Below are 14455 nucleotides of genomic sequence, written 5' to 3'. Positions count from 1 at the left end.
AAATTCCCAATTCCATTTTTAATTTTGTATGCAGTTTCTCTATCTAAAAAACTTTATTTCCATTCCCTACATTATCAAAATCAGATCGAGCTCGAGTTGACCTCAACTAATGACATGATTGCCCTTATAAATTAACTTAAATGCTTATTTAATTATGAAAATTATATTATTTTTCATTTTTAACATATTATAAATAATTTAAGATTATAAAAAATTATAAAGTACTATATTTCTTAGGTATTTGAATAAAAAATTTAAAAATTAATATATAATTAAAATTTCATATTTTAATAAATAAGTTTATTAGTCAACTCCACCTAGTGAGATAAAACTTGATTGCTGTTGTTAATAAATAAGTTTATTCATAAATCGTTCATAAACTTTATTCATGAAAGTTAATGAAGCAAACTCATTAGTGTTTAAGTTTGTTTATTCTTTATATATATATATATATATATATATACACACACACTATTGAACAAATAAACAAGCTTTATTCATGAATATCTGATTTTATTTACAACCCTATATCCAACTGTTATTCAAACAAAAATATTCCGCTCACTAGACCCTTGAATTTAGTCAACTGCGAAGTTGACTTGACATCTTTAGTAGACTAAATGCACCTTCAATAAATTAAATCTAGTTTCTCCTTCATTGCTTCACTTTTAGTAAGCTCACACAAGGTCCTAGGACCAAGCTAAGTTAGCAAACTATGACTTGAGACCAACAATTGTCCCTAGTCAAAGCTTCCAAGTAAGCTACTAGGTAATTACCCTAATTAGCTAAACACATCATCTTAATGATGCTATCTAAAAACGTAAGCCCTAAGATTACATTGTTAGGGAAACAATGCTCCTAACTAGTCGAGTTCAACCAAACTGTTTTGACAGATTTGGCAAAGGATTTAGGTTAGGTTTGACTTGTGGTTTTGATATGTGTATCAAGTGTACATTGTAAGATTGCGAATATGACTAGAGGAGGGTGAATAACTGTGTATTCATTCCTTGCTTGATCCTACAAATGTGTTAGCATGCAGCAGAAATAAAAGAAACACAAACACAAGAATACAAGCAAATCAAACAAAAGCTATTTACGTGGTTCGGAACTCTCGGTTCCTACATTTAGTTTCCCTAAATCCCTTGATACTATCTCCTTCTCGGATACCTTCCGGAGTTGAATAAACCTCTTTACAATTCTTGGCTTATACAATAGCAACAATAGAATATGGAACAGTTTTTTGCTTGCTTTCACTTGTGGATGTTTGCTTTCTTTCACATTTGATTTAATGTGGTTTGGAGACCTCACTTCTAAACAAATAACACTCACTAACACAAAGATTTAATATGGTTTGGGGACCCCAACTTATGATACATCCAATGTGTCTCCTTTGAAAATTTAATTAAGAACTACCATTTACTCATTCTCAAGGGGTATTGGGGTAAACCTCTTAGAAATTCCAACCTAGATGTTTACAATTAAAGCTCTCCTTTTATAATACAATGAAATGCAAAGCTAAGAAAAGATTACTAAAAGCTTAGTTGAAATCTTTAACCTGGTCAACTATAACCTTATCTAAGCCCTTTGAGCATCAATATCATTTGATTAAAGGAATTTTTCCAAGCCCTTGAATAGCTTTGAGCACTGACACTACTTGATTAGAGAAGTTTAGAATTGGTTAGTCCAACCTTACAACTCAAAGTTCCCTGAGATCTTTTATAAGAGCTCTTCAACAATCACAATTTATTTGTGTCTAGTGGAGGAAATTCCTTAGTCGATTGATCAAGCAAATGTATTGAATGACTATATCAACTATTGATTGAATTTCTCTTCTAGTTGACTACTCAAGCCTTTAGCCTATTGGAAGTCATACCCAGTTGCTCAGCTGATTGACCATTCAACTACCTTTACTCGATTGATATTTAGGTTAACTTTCTACAAGGTCATGCAAAGTTTCGAGACCAAGCTAAGCTAGTAAACCATGATTTGAGGCTAAAAGTCTCCTGATCAAAGGTTTCAAATCAAGTTACTAGGTAACTAAACATATCATGATGCTGCCCAAAACACAAGCTTTAAGATTACATTTTACTAATGTAATCTCTCACTCTCATGCTTCTTGGTCTAGACCTATTATCTAATGCTCCTTGCCATAGAGTCCTCTTCGTGTCAAGTCTCCAGTCCATCATGACTATCATGAAGCTCCCTGAATTTGCTTCATGCCATCTGATCTTCCATGCCTTTCAAGTCCACCTTAGAGTCCACCATGCGTTAGGCCTCTAGTCCATTGAATGCAACTAACTTGCTAAGATTGCTCCATTCTAGTTGATCCTTCACGCCTTTTGAGTCCACCTCGTGCCAGACCTCAAAGCCACTGGGCACACACTCTCCATGACCACATCCACAAGCACTCAATGTTTGTTGCCTAGAGTGTGCTCCAAGCTCCTAAGTTCCAACACTTGTTCGAGACTTCTGATCCATTGAGCGTAAACATACTCAACCGCATTGAGTCAACTAACTCCTTGAGCTCTATGTGCATTATTTTACATCTCTGCAAATTTGTTGTACATATTAGTAACATAAATCAAAATCAACTTCAAAACAACTTTGTTAGAACCAACCTTGGAGCATCATCTCCTCAATAAAAAGTATCTCCTAGAATTTAGTAAATTTGTTTCTACTTTAGTGATTCCAAAAACTTGAAGATGGCTGTGTCCATGGTCATGATATGCTAGATGCTTTTGTGGTGCATTATTGAGAATCTGTGATTTTTTGGAGTTGCCTCCCAATAGTCATTAGAAAGAGGCTCTACTAACACTCACAAATAAATTGCCATGTTTGATGACAATGAGGTAGTTCAATTTACCAATTAATTTTTGATACTGGTTGAAATTAGATAATAAGTTCTCTTGTCTCAATATTATTTTGGCATTTAGCGCCATGGAAATGTTAATAGGATTAACTCCTAGAATACCATCTTCATTAAGCATATCAAATATATATTTTGTGGTGAGATGGAATTGCCCTTTGAGCTGCCAAAGAAATACTTCAAATCCCCTCCTCCCTTGAATCTTTGGTTTGGAACTGTTAATGAAGATATGATTTCAAGGTTTAACTTTGTTAAGTTAGGCAGTATCATTGCCAACTAATGATAGTATCTTCCACATTAAGAATGAGAATGAAATTCTTCCCAGTGAGCTAAGGTAAACACTAAATGTTTTAATATATATAGTGAAGGTAATTCATCACCCTTTACTGATCATTGACTGACAAAAGAACTGAAACCACTCATTTTCTTTTATTCTTGACATTTCCTTTAACTGGCGATGTTAATCATGGTTCATTTTTTCTTTCAGGTTCTGGAAATGTTTCCTGATGTTTTTGGCAAGGTTCATTTAGAGAATTTCATGCATGCATATGCTTTGGGTATGCTCCCAATAGGCTAAGAAATTATTACAAAACATTATTGGTGGTGACTTCACTATGTTGGTATATATATTGAGTTCCTTTGAGATCTGTTCTCTTGCTTTTGCATCGGTTACTTGCTTTTCACTTATATATTTTTACCTCATGTTTGAATGCTGCTTTTCACTTATATATTTTTACCTCATGTTTGAATGCTGCTTTCTTGATTTGACATTAAAGTCTATTACTGAAATAATTAATGAACTGATGCAGTTTCCTCACGAGCATGGGAAACTTCTAAGGGTGTATCATTGGTATGATTGCCAAGGACATTATTTAATTATTTTTAATTGGACAATTATAATCTGATTTAGTTAACTCCATTTTCTTTCATTTTCTGAAACTGAAAATTCAATTTTAGATCCCATTTGCAGATTTTCTCAATCATGATTGCAAGTGTGGTGCTGTTTTACTAAGTGATGTAGATAAAGAAATCTCTGAGGTACCTTTGTCATTTCTGAGCTGGTGATATTCTTTATGGTATTATTGCATGCTAATGTAGTCTATGTTTTTTCTCTATCATTTTCAATTTTTTTTGTTATGACAAGTAGGAGATCACAGAAAAACAATGACTTAATTCACTTTTTGAAATTAATTAAGATATACTGCCATTGTTAGTTAGATACCAAGTCCTTTAAGGTATAGGGAGTTTGTCATTTTGTATACGCTGCACATTTCTCTGGCATTCCTAATACTAAGGTCAAAGATGGAATCTGACATGTTTTGTTGTGGTAAATTGCTACCAGGTTATTGCTGATCGTGACTATGCTATTGGTGAGCAGGTCAATTGTTTTGCACCATATTCTTATTGCCTTTGTTTCTTATTCAGTTTCTAACTTTAACTAAGGTTTTTCTTATTTGTATCTGTCAATTAATGTGAAATATATAGAACTAAAGATAACCGTCCATCCCTCAAACGATAACTCTCAGTTCTAAGGTGCAGAAGTTCTACATAGTTTCCTGTTCAAATTTAAAAAGTGGTTACAAATGCAATTCCTAGGCAAGGTCTAAAGGTGCCTATGCAGGCACTATATAGTCAATGACCCACTAAGAACATATGCAGTATGTGGGTAATATGAGATGCATATATTAAAAATAATAATAGTAAGTGTTTAGATTGAACAAAAGCATAGCAGTCCCTGTTGTTAACAGCTAGGGAACTTTTAAAACACGTTTCTGGGATTTGGATACAGCAGCTACTTTTTTTTTTTCAAAGTTGACTTGAAAATATGCAATTTTCCTTTTGTTCCAGATCACCTACAGTTTCAGTTTATTAAATGACCATATATAAAACTACATAGATAGCTGCATAGATAAGATATGTGTCTACCTAAGTCCGTTGGTCTTATACATTGAAGCGATCTAGACAACACTATTAAAACCATTTTCCTAGGTTTTGGATGCATCATCTAACTTTAAATTTTTTTTTTTCCTTTCAAATTTGACCTGCAAGCTAACAATTTTCCTTTTGTAGCAGACCATGCATTATTTACATCTTTGCATTTTTAGTTCTCTATCCTTGTAAGCATGAATAGGCTGATATTTACAAAATTAGTGTACTAAACTTCAATAGCATGTTGTAAATAAGAAAGAACTGCTCTCTGACTGAATTTAGCCTCATGAAGAAATGATCGAAAATTTACAATTTTCTTTTCATAGCAGTTAATAGTGTTTTTGTTTGTTGGATATCTGCATATAGGACTACATATATGGTCGTATCAATGCCATATACGGTTGCCTAGGCCCATTAGTCCCATATATTGAAGCAAAGCTAAGTGTTTATAGGCAATTGCATACGCCACAAGTGATGTGGTCTGCAATTGCATACGCTACAAGTGATGTGGTCACCTACTGCAATGCCTAGGCAACATATTAAAACCATTTGTTTTCCAAATTGGCTGGACTATCATTGCCAGGATAAATAGATTAACAATATTTACCAATAAAGGCAAGTGTGCTAAATTTCCTAGTACTATTTGTTATACAAACACTCAAACAGACCTATGACTCAATTTTGCCTATCTTTAAGAAGTGCCCCCAACCAACTTGTTTATTTTCCTTTTGTATCAGACCATCCACAATTTCAGTTAGTTGGATATCTACGTATACAACTACATATATGGCCACATAGAATATGTGGCCGCCTAAGCCCTTGGTCACATATATTGTTGATAAATGCATATAAGGGTTCACATATGCAACAAATGATGTGGTCCCTACTGCAAACGTCTAAGAAACATTTTTGAAACCATGTTCCTAGGTTTTGAATATCATAGACATATTGTTTTTCTTTCCAAGTTGACTTGAAAATTTGCAATTTTCTTTTTATACAGACCACCTACTGTTTCCATCTCCTTGCATTTTCTCCTTCTCTATCATTGCTATCATGAATAACTTATCAATATTTTCCAATAACAATGAGAGTACTTAATTTCCTAGTAGTATTTAGTAAATAAGGAAGAAACGGACCTACAACCCAATTTGCCCTATTGTGAAGAAGTGCTTCCATCAATATATATGTTAAAAAAAAAATGAAATGAGAAGCCAAGGAATGGTTCAAAAATTTTATGAGTTTGTTTGTAGTATTTAGAAGATAAAACTGCACAATCAGATTGTGAAGTGTTTGGGACATGTAGTAGTGTGCTGGAAAGATGGGAAAGACATGCATCCAATTCAGGTAGTGTCATTCATTTCTTCACATATTTTTAATGAAAACAAAACACATCACACATTCTTTTGTTGCTTCACCGTTGACCATCTAAAGTGTATATGCTTTGTTTTTTATCCATGCTGTTCGAGGTGTTTTGTTGACACTGCTCGTTACTAGTCAGTGTATGGGCATGTTTTCATACTTCATGAATTACTAACCCATTCAGAATTCTTTTTATGTTTTTCCCCACAGTGGCTGTCATTAGTCAGTATGGGGCACATTTTCATGCTTCATTAGTTTCTATTAGGACTGTAACCTATTCAGCATCCCTATATGTGCCCCACCCTTTTTTGTATTTGCCTATGAAATCAGCTACAATACCTAATTGTCAAAGTTGGCCTTGCTTGTTGTTATGGTCAAACTTCAATCAAATAATGAGGTTTGCACATTATTGCTAGAGAGTAAACTTGAACATGGTACTTTGGTTGAAGGAAATTGTGATGTAGGTGGAGATTGAACTAGGTGCGCTTTGCTAACTCATTAGTCCATATGAAACAGGAGCAGTTCAGATGAAATGGGAGCAATTCAGATGTATTAGTAGTTCATCTGGTTCGGATAAAGTGGGAGTAGTTTTGAAGAATTGAGAACAATTCATTAGTTTGGATCAAGTGTGGGCAATTCAGATGAAGGCAAGCAGTTCAAGTTTGAATAATTTAGTAGTAGTTCGGATGAACTAGAAGCAAGATTTAAAATTTCGAGTCGTGTCGAAGTTTCAATTTATGATCCGAATGATACAGTTTCGGTATCGTATCATGCTGATACAATTTTGATATTTTAAAACATAAATATATTAATTAAACAATATCTTTATTAATATTTGATTATTATATATAGTTATTATTGAGTTATCTTTGAGATATTGAAAGTTGAGTTCAAATTTTTATATTATTTAGTAAAATGTTTAATCCTTATCGAGTAAAAGTTAATTTAGGATTAGTTAAAAGTTCACCAATTAAATAGACATGACATAATCAAGTAGATTTAAATTAAATTAAATTAAATTTATATTTTTTTAACCAATTTAAAATTAAACTAAATTTATATATCATAATTTAATTCATAGCACTATATTTTATAAGAGAATTTTTTTTTATTATATTTATTTTTTTAACAATCTGTTTGTTTCTATTTTAAAGAGGTTTATTGGTTCTATTTATTTTGTAGATAAATAGAGAAAAAAATTGTCTTTAAGAGAGTTTTTCAAGGATAGAAGAAAAAAATTAACCATTGTTAAAGAGGTAAAGAAGCTTTTTTTTTTTCATTGTTTACCCTTGTGGATGGATGAAGAAGAAGAAAAAACTAACAATGGAGGAGGAAAAAAAATTTACAGATAAAAAAAATAAAAAGAATTTAATAATATAGAAATAAAAAATATAAAATGTAAAATAAATAAATAAATTTAAAACAAAACTAGAGGTAGCCGCGACCTCATGGCTGCCATCGCGACACTGTGCCCTCACAGCTGCCTCCGTGACCTTGTGGAGGATGTCGCGAGGCCGTGGTCTTGTGGAGGACGTCGTGAGGTTGCAGTTGTCTCCCTAACACTGTACTAGTGCCGGATAGTGGGCAGAATGAAAAATTCTATACGACACGACACGATGTTTGATTCTAAAGTAATTTAACTGAATTGGAGTAATTCATCCAGTTTGGATGAAGTGGGAACGATAATCACATGGTGAAGTGATAAGATGAAGAGGTAGAGTGATGAGGTGGAGATGAAGAGGAGATGAAGTGGGAGAAATGCTGAGGTAAAATGATGAAGATCTGTAGAGGTGAAGTGATGAGGTGAAAGGTGAACTGATCAGGTGGAGGTAAAGAGGTTAAGAGAAGATGTAAGGAGGTGAAATGATGAGGTGGAGGTGCAGAGGTGACAAATGATGTGGTGAAGATGTGTAGATGAGAAGTGATAAGCTCAATAGCCAAGGAGTTTCTCTTATGTGGCGAAGATGTGGAGATGTGCATGGCCAAAGTGGGTTTTGTGAAGGAGTTAGGTTTTGAAGATGAGAGTTTGAAAAACCCATAAGTCAAGGCAAAGGAGGATTAAGAGTCTCTCCCCTCACTGAGAATCCTCTTATGCTGCAAGGTTATTTACAGGCCTTTAAGATGAGTCAAGATTACTTGGGTGGCTATAATGCCTATTATAAGCTGACACATTTCAACTGCCAATTGAACCATGCATATGAGGTATCCATGTCCTACCCAATTCTTACCCATTTTTGAGATGCATGATGGGTTTTTGCCGGCGTATATACCTAATGGGAATACATACCATTGTTGTGAAATCAACCATAGGCTAAGTGGGCATGATAAATATATCATAACATGGTGATTCAGTTACCGCAAATGTTAGATAGGTGTTTAAGTTTAATCCTCAGTCCTAAAGGCATTCATCTTCCAGCTGTCTGGACATTATGATTGAATTCTCTAAGCAGATTTTCCATATATGTATGTCAGAAAGCTGCTTCTGGATGGTGTTAACATTTTTTGTCTGCAGAATGAAATTGTTGGCTTTAAAATTTATGCTGGTACCATATCATGAAGTTTTGGGTCACAAATTTACACAATTTATAGATGAGAATGAGATGTTACATTGCATGGCTTATTTCTTAGATGGTGAAATTAGGGTACTTCATTTTGCCCACTCCTATCTTCATTGAGGTTAATCTTGCATCTTGGTTTTCTGCTTTTAGACAAACATAAAATATCTCTTGACTTTCAGGTGATGATAAGATATGGAAAGTTTTCAAATGCTACACTGCTGCTGGATTTTGGGTTTACTCTTCAGCACAACCTATATGATCAGGTTGAGCATCCATCTTTCTCTAAGACATGAAGTAGGTGATGACTGTGAATGAGAAGCTTTGATGCAATTTGGTTAGAATATAGATGCTTTGCTTGTTATTAGTCTCATTGATCTTCCCTATCTCAACTACTTCAATTCACCTTTTGAATTATGATCTGATGTTGCTGGGATACATAATTTTCTTACTGACATTGCCTGCTAATTTAATGAAAGATAATTGTAATTAAAATAACAGGGTCTTGCCTTCCTTCAAGATTGATAGAGAACAATCTATAAGTACGTGAGGCTAGGGTAGCTTTCTGAAGAGATGCTGTTTATTCTAGCACCCACTATCAGTATTCTCGTGTATATCTTAATGTAGTCTCCTCGGATGGGTCTAGTGGCTAGCGCATGAGGTGTTGCCACAATGAGGTCTGGGGTTCGAATCTCGGCAAAGCCGAGGTAAATACCTCCCTTATGTGCTAGTCAGTATTCCAAAGGCTAGTAGCCGCCCGTGATTTACCTCCTCCGTGTTGGCCTTGGGACGGGTTGGCGGGGGCGCTGGGGGCGAGCGTATTCGCCTTTTGCCACAAAGCGTATATCTTAATGTAGTGTATTTCTGCCTTACAGTTTTCTCTTTAATACTTCACCATGGTTGAGTGTTATGAATTGACATAATACCTTGTTAGATACTACGCATGATGTTAAATTAGATATCTGAATCATCATTCTTTGTGATTGATTCCAAGTGTTTCAAGGTTTCCATATGACTAAATTTCCTTTTGTTTTGTTTAGGGCTTCCATGTTGATCAAATTTCCTTTAGTTTTAGTCGGCATAATTAATTTTTACAAGACAGTTCCATTTGGATGAATAACACATTACTTGAAATCATCAACTATGCTTGAAGGCAGCTGTATGATTATTAGTAATACTATTATCTATAGTGGTTAAAGAAAAAACAAAGACTTCGTTTCAATATTATTTATGTTAAATATCAAGGTAGATTTCTTCACCATCTTTGCTTCTATTTCAACCATTTTTTAAGTGCAGAGTATTCCTTTTAAAGACCATTCTTAAGCCTCGTTTATTGTATCATATCCATGTAGCCATCATATCAACAACAATCAACTTATTATCTCGGATTGGGATTAATATTTAATATAGGTTGACACAAAATCTAGATAAAATTACAATGTTGCAGAAAGCACTAGGCACCAGTCGGGAGCCTCACTGGCGCCTAGCGCCTAGGCGCTCTAGTACTTTTAAATTTTTTATATATATATATATTTTAATTTCAGCATTAATAATATTGATATTATTTATAATTATAACTTATTTTGAAGCAATTTTTTGTGTTTCAATACTAATATTTATTTGTATATATTTTTTAACTTTTTTAGGTTGGAAGACAAAAATAAGTTTAAATCCACTTGAAAAGTTCCCTTGAAGGTATTAATTTCATTGTAAAAATTGTTTAGGCTTATTGAAATTATTGTACCTTAATATTTTAAACTCATTGTACTTTATTTTTACTATGATCTAATATCTATTGAATTGAATTTTCATCAAATTAAGCTAGTTTTCAATTGAAATTTAAATATAATGAATATAGTTGAATAAGTTGAGAATTATGTTGCTAAATGGCCCAAAACGGTATCGTTTTGGGCCATAAATATTTATAAAAAAAATTAAACGGGACGTTGTTTTGGTCTAAAACTAAAAAAAAAAAAAAATCGCCCGCCTATTCGGCACCTAGGACCGTACATAAATAGTGACGCCTACTTTGGCCAATTAGAGGGTTTTCTGTTCGTCTAGGAGCCGCCTAGTGCCTAGGTGGCCTCCTAGGCCAAAATATGCAACCATGCAAAATTATACTATTAGGCAATACAGATTGAAAATTTCATTAAGTATTGATTTTTCCCGGATCTAGGATTTCTTACCCATTTTAGCTTTATGTTTACTAGTGCTTTATTGGGATTTGTCCAAAATTTGTCACTTGAACATAATACTGATGGGCAGCTTTCATCATCTTTGTCATTGATTCCATTAAAAGTATTATCCCTAACCTATGACTCTCACCCCTAGCCCTTAGCATGCCCATGTTATGAATTTGTCCATACTTATTTCATCAAAGCCTGTGGTAGCAGTTAGCATCAGATCTAACCTAAAACTCCTTGATGGTTTCAGGTTCAGCTTCATATGGATATACCTTTACATGACCCCTTATATGCAACAAAGACAGAGCTTGTGGAAAAACATTGCTCTCCGAGGATCTCAAGTGTTGATAAATCCAATTCAACGGGGAACTCCTTTATTATCAAGTTGGCAACTTGGTCTATTTACATAATTTTATATGTTAAAAAAAAAAAAAATGAAACATGAACCTAGACTATAGACAAGACAAGGATTTATTCTGCAGCATTTAGTTAAATTTTGCTGAATTGAAAATTATATCATTATTTAGATTTCAATAATGGAAGACAAAGAACACTCAAGATATTGCACAAAATATTGCAGATGATGCATGGATAATATTCAAAAACATCACATGTTTTAAATTGACTTTTATCATTGTTGACATAATAACATTTTCTTTGAAAGAGTTCCTGGGAAGTTGGCCACCCTTGTTTCTATCAGGTAACATTTATGTCTTGTCTTTTATATGATGGGTAAATATGTACCGACAAGTTAAGAAAGTGGAAGATGAAGATTAGAGATGTTTGAGAATTTTGGTTGGAAGATTGTAGGTGGTGGAAACGAACTGTTTAGTAAGCTTCAAAAAATGGACTCTTGTTTGCACTTTTGCAAATAAAAACTTTAACTAGTATTAGAGTTGGTTATGAGGAAGCTAGAGTGCCTCCAACATCAGGAACGATACTCCATATCATATGATCGAGATGTCATGGTTCATGAAGATTAGTTGCTATTCTGACTATTATTACAGTCAAAGTATCTATTCTCAGGATGTTGGACTTGATATTGTACATCTAAACAACGTCCTTGGAAGATAACTCAGGAGTTGAAATAAATTTGTGATCTGGAATGCAGAAATGTAACACCATAATTTATCTGCTAGATCTTGTCATCTAAATAGTATGGTGCTCATATGACTGCAAAATGGGTGATTTATTAAGGAAGGAAGGTGAATTATCTCGACACTAACCTTTCTTAGATTACAGAAAACCCATAAATTTTTTTGAGCTAAGTTTCATGGAACTGTATCTCTGAGTAAGATCACTGGGAAAAACTTTGATAATTTGAGCCAAGTTTTATGGAATGTATCCTTTGCATTCATGTTAATTTATTGGCACTCATGATGGTAGATTCATTCATGAATTGTCTAGCGGAAAATTTGATATCAGAAACAGAAAGAATGCATTTGTAGGCGTTTAACTAAAGTCATCATCATTATGCACATTTGAATAAAAGTTGAACACTCAAATCTATTTGATGCTCCTCGAAGATCTATAGTATGTATTGTATTTAGATCTATCAGATTTCTTTCTTCCTAGAAAAGAAAAAAATTGAGAAGCTATCCCTATTGTTTTTCGGATCCTATGCATCTCAAAAGTTCCTGTTATTCTGTAACTAGGGAAGTCAAATCTGCTAGTAGCAAGGGAAAGGGCATTCCTCAGGCGCTTCGTGCATTTGTTAGGATTTTATCTGCTACATCAATTGAAGGTTTTTATTTTAGGATCTGTATATTGCAGGGTTGAACATATTGTTATTTAGGATATTTTGTAACTTTAAGAAAAATTTTTATATAATTTTTTATATCTCCAGAGTTGCAAGCTTTGCTCGCTGAAGCTGCTGAAAATGATGGTCGGTTGGCTCGGCGCCCATTAAAGAGCAAGGAAAGAGAAGTTCAAGCTCATCACATCTTGTGTTCGCGACTCTTCCTCATGATCGAGGGCCATAATACTGCTCTAAAGGTTAAAACCCAAGTTTCTTAAGCATAAAATTATCACTTATCCTAGTAAATAGGGTGTACTTACAAAGTTTTGTACATACGTCGGTATCCTGATGACCCCATTGTTTTATGATCCCTTCTGGCAGATGCTTAATTCTCAGGATGACACTGATTATAATCTTCGGCCATCTATTAGAACTCGAATGGCAGTAAATCTTCTCATTGGAGAGCTGCGAATTATGCAGTCTGCTTACAACTGGTTGGAAAATTACTGCAAAAGATTGTCAGGAGCCAAGGAAGAAGATGCATTGCCCTTATCTGCCGACACTGAACTTGGTTAAGTTTCTCAAATTTAGTTTAGTTACAGCCTTTATGAGCACTGATTATTCATGAACAATGTTTATTCATTTTTTGGAGGGAAAAAAACCCTGCTAGGTTGTCTAAGGTCGTATTTTTTATTTTAAAAGAAATGCATTATCCTTTTCTATCTATCTTCGTTGATTCTTTGGTAGGTACTCAGAGCCCTTGTTTGATACTAAATCGAAGTGTTTTATTTTTCTTTCTAATTGTTAGATACAATGCTGGTGTATCATTGATGTGTTTGTCACTATAAGTCAGTATGCAGCGGAAAGTACAAATACAATAACAAGTACAAAGATATAAGCACACAAAAAAACAAACCTGATCCAAGTGGATCACTTCTAAATTTATACTATTTTTTTTTCTCTTGGATATCCTTTGGAAGTGTAGAAATATATTACATATCATATCTTAGAACAAATATATACAAACATAGATGCACAAGCAAATGACAAATGATATAATAAGAACTCTTCTTTGGTCCTGGAATGCAGTAGTAATACTCTTTTTAGAATTGCCATGAGTATTGTTGTGAACATCTGCATAAAATCCTTTTTTACGGGAGTTTTATTCATGCCTAGAATTCGCTAATTAATCTACTACTCTCAGTCCATCTTGTCATTGTTCCAGTGATACCTTAGAATTAATTGTTGTTATACCTTTATCTACTTATTTTGGTACTAGTTGTTTGGATCATAAATTTCATTCGTATTTAAAAAATTTCTGTTTTTAATATAACATATAAAAATAATATTTAAATATATGGATATAAGAATTAAATAAATATATAGGTATTAATTTTATATCATTCTGAACTCTCTACGTTTATCAATCAATTTCAACCAAAATCGATTGAAAGATTTAGAGAACTTAGAATGATATGAAATCAAATTTTATATATCCGTCTAATTTTTTTTTATCCTCAAATATTATTTCTATATGTCATATTAATAATAATAATTTTTTAAATATAAATTATTTTTTAATTGATTATTGCATTCTAGCAATCAATTTGAAATATTCTATGTGATAATACCTTGAAATCCTGAACTCGACCACTTAGGACAATATAATCCTAACTAAACTCTTTACTAACTTCATTACTAGTCACTCATGATTCCACTAATAATTATATATTTAAAATCAATACTTGTATGACGCAACCCCACTCGATAAAATTTAAAGCATAAAAAGGAAATATGTAACTAAAAAACTTCAAATAAAAATAAT

General features: G+C 33.4%; 1 protein-coding gene across 1 annotated transcript; it reads left to right on the top strand.

The window, feature by feature from the left end:
• Positions 1 to 984: 984 nt before the first annotated feature.
• Positions 985 to 13356, top strand: LOC121981481 (fructose-bisphosphate aldolase-lysine N-methyltransferase, chloroplastic-like). Its single transcript, XM_042534018.1, has 9 exons — positions 985 to 3423; positions 3676 to 3716; positions 3824 to 3904; positions 4209 to 4244; positions 8892 to 8975; positions 11143 to 11276; positions 12548 to 12636; positions 12739 to 12887; positions 13012 to 13356. The coding sequence occupies exons 1-9, from the start codon at positions 3324 to 3326 to the stop codon at positions 13204 to 13206; spliced, it is 909 nt and encodes a 302-aa protein (XP_042389952.1). The 5' UTR covers positions 985 to 3323; the 3' UTR covers positions 13207 to 13356.
• Positions 13357 to 14455: the final 1099 nt, after the last annotated feature.

This window comes from Zingiber officinale, chromosome 5A (assembly GCF_018446385.1).
Source record: "Zingiber officinale cultivar Zhangliang chromosome 5A, Zo_v1.1, whole genome shotgun sequence".
Taxonomy (NCBI): domain Eukaryota; kingdom Viridiplantae; phylum Streptophyta; class Magnoliopsida; order Zingiberales; family Zingiberaceae; genus Zingiber; species Zingiber officinale.
This window is presented reverse-complemented; position numbering and strand designations above follow the sequence as displayed.

Excerpts from the sequence above, each read along its gene's own strand:
- LOC121981481 (XM_042534018.1), top strand. The coding sequence starts at position 3,324 with ATGTTAATCATGGTTCATTTTTTCTTTCAGGTTCTGGAAATGTTTCCT. Across the intron at positions 3,717-3,823 it reads CTTCTAAGGGTGTATCATTG|ATCCCATTTGCAGATTTTCT; the intron begins GTATGATTGCCA and ends ATTCAATTTTAG. Across the intron at positions 11,277-12,547 it reads GGGAACTCCTTTATTATCAA|GGAAGTCAAATCTGCTAGTA; the intron begins GTTGGCAACTTG and ends TTCTGTAACTAG.